At 46.5% G+C, this 6,000-nt stretch overlaps 1 protein-coding gene across 1 annotated transcript in view; it reads right to left on the minus strand.

The window, feature by feature from the left end:
- The window catches only part of LOC102022094 (chromosome unknown open reading frame, human C20orf24), a 14,186-nt gene that overhangs the window by 1,196 nt on the left and 6,990 nt on the right, over positions 1-6,000 (minus strand). Inside the window, exon 3 of the mRNA XM_005384737.2 lies at positions 1,588-1,717. Within this exon, the coding sequence (XP_005384794.1) occupies positions 1,588-1,717 (130 nt within the window). The remainder of the gene's footprint in view (positions 1-1,587; positions 1,718-6,000) is intronic.

The following is a 6,000-nucleotide window of genomic DNA, read 5'->3' on the forward strand; positions in this document are numbered from 1 at the left end:
CCGCTGCTCAGTGTTTATTTCTTTGGGATAGGCTCTGCACACATATGGGTATGGGTATAATTTTTATTTTGTGGGAGACTTGCTATGCTGTGCAGGCTGGCCTCAAACTCACCCCTAGCCTCCCAAGCAGCTGGGAGTACAGGCACGTGCCACTGTGGCCAGCTCATAATTTTTGAATAACTGAAATATAATTCACATTTTATAAAGTTTACCCTTTTTAAAAGTATACAATTTAGAATTTTTTTTTTTTTTTTTTTTTGACAGAGTCTCGCTATGCAGTGCAGGCTGACCTTGAGCTCACTTTGTAGCCCAGGCTGGTCTTAAATTTGCAATAAGCCTTCCGCCTCAGCCTCCCGAGTGCTGGGATTATAGGTGTGAGCCACCACGCCCGGCTCTAGAATTTTTTATTTTGTTTTGAGGTAGGGTCTCACTACGTAGTTTAGGCTGGACCTGAACTCACTATGTATGTACCCTAGGATAGCCTTGAACTTAGGGTGATCTTCCTACCTCAACCTCTCAAATACTGGGATTACAGGCATGCACCACCACACCTCGTCAGAAATTTTTAGTATATTCACAAAGTTGTGCCTGTATAAACACTGATTCCAAAATAGCACTCCAAAAAGAAAGCCTGTTCCCGTGATCAAGTAGTTATTACTTCCTACTTCTCCCTTCCCTCAACCACTGGAAACCACTAATCTTTCTATCTTTATAGACTTGCCTATTTTAGGACATTTCACATAAACAGGGGCTGGGGATTTAGCTCAGCAGCACAGTGCCTGCCTGGCAAGCACAAGGTCATGAGTTTGATTCCTGGTACTGGAAAAAACAAACAAACAAATGAACAAACACATAAACAGTGATTGAACTGGGGAGTGAACCTAGATCCTATTTACTAAGCTATACTCCCATAGCCCTTTTCAAAATTTATTTTGGAAAAAAAAAAAAATTATTTTGAAACAGGCCTGCCCTAAACTGCTTGAACTTTTAGTCTTCCTCAGCCTCCCAAGTGCTGACATTACAGCATTAGGCCTGACTTTAATATACACTTTTTTGTTTTTTGGTTTTTTTTTTTTTTGGTATCAGGAATCAAACTCAGGACCTTGTACTTGCCAGGCAGGCGCCTGTGCCACTGAGCTAGATCCCCGGCCCCTAATACATGGTTTTTTGTATCTGGATTTTTCCACTTAGCATAAACGTTTTCAAGCTTGTGGTATGTATGGTCAAATAACATTCTATATCAGGGGACGGCTATTTGTACTTTTAAGCTATTACAAATAACTTTGTAACAGCTGAAGTGTATTACATATTTCCCAGTTTCTAATACGTAGCCAGGCCCTCACATTAGTGTCAGATAAAGAAGCTGGCAGTGGGCCCTGGAGCTGCACATTAGTAGAGACTGTACAGGGTCTCTCACCACATCCTTTGGGACAGCCTCGTTCAAAAGAGGGCATCACTCCAGCCTCATGAGCCTTCTGAACAAAAATGACACCTCAACCACGTAGCTGAACTCAATCACTGGCTTTCCTTGCACGAGTGACAGCTCATAAAGGAACAGAACCTGCTGCAGAACTACCAGGTACATACCATAAACAAGGCAAAAGATGTCATAAATCCTTCTTTTGTGAGTTCCCACGTGCCGCCATATTCTTCCTCGTCAATCTGTAGGTAGCTGCTGAAGTAGAGGTACAGGACTCCTGCATTGATCAGGCAGAATCTGGAGCAACGGAGGACAGACACCAAACACAACCTGTAACCTTAGCAGGCTCCAAGCCCTGCCAGACCGCTGAGCTATCAGAGCATGTTCTGTGTTCCACAGGTCATTGTTTGCATGTGCCTCCCACCAGGCAGGGGTGACCTGGAGAGAGAAAAGCTTCAAGCTCGGGAAGGTGGCTCTGCTTCACTGTTACGAGACCTTGTGCAAATCTCTTCACAGGCGTCTCAGTTCCCTCATCTATACAATGGGGAGGCTGAAGAATATGGCATCAGGAGCAAGTGTGGTGGTGCACACCTGCAGTCCCAGCACTGGGGAGGCTGAGGCAGGATGGCTGAGAATTTGACACAGTGAGTTCAAGGCTAGTCTGAACTACATAGTGAGATCTCATCTTAAAAAAAACAAAAAACAACAACAAAAAAACCCATGAAAACGCCTAAGTCCTCAAAAACAGCTCACCTGGATGAATTAAAAGATTTAAAGCAGGAATGACTATTTTGGGTCTCCCAGCAAAAGCAACCAACACTTAAAGTATAGCTTAGTGAAGCTGGCATGGTGGCACATGCACATAATCCCCGCACTTGGAAAACTGAGGCAGGGGGATCGCTGTGAATTCGAGGACAGCCTGGGCTACAGAATGAGTTTAATGCCAGTCTGAACTATGGAGCAAGACTCTCAGAAAACAAAACTACTGCTTAGTGGTAAAGTACTTGCGTAGGAGGGCCCTGGGCTAGAGCTCTAGTATCATAACAAATAACATATACTGATGTTCCCCAGGCTCCCTGAGGTAAGGCAGAATGGCTACTGAGCCACCCCGAACAGAACCTACACCAGACATGGCCTTCCGAATAGCCCCAGACGAGGGGCTGCTGTGGGCCAAATATATTAAACTACTTCTTTATGACCTAGTAAAACAAGCAACAGCACGGGCCCCAGCACAGTTCCTAAGGGGAGACCATTCTGGATGTCTGTGTCTTCCATTGTACTTGATCAGGTGAACCTGACAGTCATTCCCCTCAGCCCATCACTTAATAGGGACAAAAAATAGCAACAGCTGGGCATGGTGGTACAAGCCTATAATCCCAGCACTCAGGAGGCTGAGGCAGGAAGATCCTTGGGAGTTCGAGACCAGCGTGGCCTACAAAGTAAGCTCAAGGCCAGCCTGAACTGCACAGCTAGACCCTGTCTCAAAAATACAAAACCAAACAAACAAAAAAAAAGTAAAGTTGAAACCTGAAGTCTGTGGACATCCCCAGGGAAGCCTCCCCCACTATTTCTTTTTTTTGTTTTACACCTGTTTTCATTAGTGTATTCTGATTACACAGGTGAGTAGGTTTTATCTGGGCAGATTTAGACTTGTACACAATGTACTTCCAACATTTTCACCTCCCCAGCACTTGGGAGGCTAAAGCAGGAGGGTCATTGCAAGTTTGAGACTAGCCTGGGCTACAAAGTGAGATCAAGGCCGGCCTGAACTGCAGAGTGAGGCTGGTCTCAAAAAAAAAAAAAAAAAAAAAATCATGAAGCAATCAAGACTTTTTTCTTTTTTTCAAATGAAATGATCAAGACTGTCTAGTGGTCTTTCCAGTTACTGCACCCACTCTAAGCGGGTGCTGTGTGTCTCAGGCCACATCCCATGTGAAGGCAGAGATGGAAAAATGCCAAGGCTGGAGTACAGTTCTGTGGCAGGGCGTGTGCTTCCTGTGCACAAGGCCAAGAGTTCAACCCCCCAGTGCCAAAAGAACATGTGAAGAGAACAGGTTCCCACCATGGACGAGGGAGGCCAGTGCAAGCAGTGCAGTGGAGCCCAGGCTGTGTCAGCAAGGTGGGGAGAGAGTGAAGGCAGTCTAGCTCATGAGCACATGGACTTCGTGTGAGCAGAAGCAGCATGGGTGAGGAAGGCCGGGTAGACCTGGGGGCACCACACATTTTAGGACATGGGAGCAAGTGTAGTTTGAGGGAGTGGGCAAGCGGACGAGTAAGGAGGTAAACTTCAAGCCTGAAGTGTACGAGTAAAGGCTTCAAGCCTGGGAGTACAATGGCTTCTACAACAGAGGCAGAGAGTGAAGAAAAACAGAAGGTTTTTCTTGCATTTCCCACAAAATACAGTTCTGGACTTGGCCAAGTTGTGGCCACTTCCTTATTTCTTGCCAGAAATCTTGGGATGCAGCCAAAGCCAGCCACCTCTTTCTGACAGAACTTAGGTTTTGGATTTAGTGGCTCTAGTTGCAGAGTACTGATGGAAGCTGGAAATGCCACTCCCGAGACTCAAATGAGCTGGGCCAGAGCAGGACTACAGAATCAAGGAGTGGGGATGACAGGGGAAAAGGGCCTGCCTTCCTGGGGTTATATAACACTCAGTAGGACGTGAAGTTGCAGAAACAAAGGTGTTTAAATCCAAGTTTGGTGGTCTTAGGAAAGACTGGAAGGGCTCATGCTGGGCATTAATTGTGCTCATGGGCACAATTTAGGTAGCTAGCTAGCCAGCGGTACTGGGGCACTGGGGATTTTTTTTTTGGATGTTTGGTTTTTGAGATAGGGTCTTACTATGTAGTTCAGACTGGCCTTGAGCTCACTATGCAGCCCAGGCTGGCCTTAAAATCATGACTCCCTTGTCTCAGCTTCCCAAGAGCTGTGATCACAGGCACGTGCCACTATGCCTGGTAGGATACTGAGGTTTGAATGCCAAGGTCTTTGCCCTCAGCTGGACATCCATAGCACCTCCTGTGCCCACACTGTCTTTCTGAGACAGGGTCTCAGTAAGCTGCCCAGGCTGGGCTTGCACTGCTGATCCTCTGGCCTTAGCCTTCCTCTGCTGGGATTAGAGGTGTGTGCTACCACACCTGGCACAATTTTTGTTTTATAAATGAGAGAAAAGCCACCATGTGGTGGCCCATGCCTGTAATCCCAGCACTCTGGGAGGCTGAGGCAGAAGAATCGTAAGTCTGAGCCCAGCCTAGATGATTTCATTACTCAGCAAGATCCTGTCTCAAAATCAAAGAAAGAAAAAGGGATAGGGATGTAGCTCAGAGTAAAGGCCCTGAGTTCAATCCACAGTACAAATCAACCAATCAACCAATCAATCAATCTATCTAGGGGCTGGAGATTTAGCTCAGTGGCACAGCGCCTGCCTGGCAAGGGTAAGGTCAGGAGTTTGATTCCCAGTACCGGAAAACAACAACAACAACAACAACAACAAAAAGACAATGAATCTTTAACAACCCGCCCTCAGGGCTGGAAAACTACACAGTATGTTATACCCGAGTTCAAGGCCAGCCTGAACTACATACTAAGACACTGTCTCAAGAAACAAGAAAACAAAATACTATGTCCTGGGCCTTTGCAAGAGCAGGGGAAAAGGTGCCAACCAAAAGTGAGAGATTTGTTTGGAGACAGTTTGGGACTGAACTCCAGAAAACAGGCAGTCCTAAAAAACTGGTGCCATCACTAAGGATGGGCCCCACCAAGGTGCATTCACTCCCACACATCCTGCTTCCCATTGTCTCAGCAGCTACGGTTTACCACTCTTTATCAAATTAGTCATGTAGTGATGAAGGTGAACCATTTGTAGATGGCCTACGACATACTACACACTATATTCAGCAATTAATCTATATCATCTCATTTAATTCACATTAGTTATTCTCATTGCCCCCAGCTTACAGGGGAGGAGAGTCTCAAAGAGGTAGGCTCAAAATCATGTAGCTTGAGAGCAGCACTCCTAAGCTGGGCATGGTGATGCCTGCCTATAATTCCAGGAAGACCGGGGCAATTCAAGGCCAGCCTAGGCTGTAGTGACACTCTATCTCAGGCAGGTGCTTGTGCCACTGAGCTATATCCCTGGCCCCACGTGAAACCCTATCTCAAAAGGGCAAAAAAAAGCCATGTGTGGTAGTCTGTACCTTAATTCCAGCACTCTGGGAGGCTGAGGCAAGACTGTGATAATCTAGCTTGGGCAGTAAGATCCTGTCTTAAGAAAAGAAGGAGCAAGGAGCCTGGAGATTTAGCTTAGTGAGAAAGCCTTGGGTTCAATCCCTAGTACCACAAAAAAAAAAATGAAGGGAAGAAAGGAAAGGAGGGAGGGAAAGAGGGAAGGAGAAAGGAGACCTAGGATCTGTTTGGGTACAGGAGAAAGGACACTGAACCAATACTCGTCCTGGTTTGTCACAGATATTTAAGTATAGAAAAAACACAGGGATGCTTCCGGCGCACAGGGAGCTGTGGGCGGGGAGCGCCAGCCTTCGGGCTGGCTAGCTTTCTGCCTGCTGGCTCCCGGTGGGTGGGCC

The sequence above is a fragment of the Chinchilla lanigera genome, unplaced genomic scaffold, assembly GCF_000276665.1.
Source record: "Chinchilla lanigera isolate Chin_1 unplaced genomic scaffold, ChiLan1.0 scaffold00021, whole genome shotgun sequence".
Taxonomy (NCBI): Eukaryota; Metazoa; Chordata; class Mammalia; order Rodentia; family Chinchillidae; genus Chinchilla; species Chinchilla lanigera.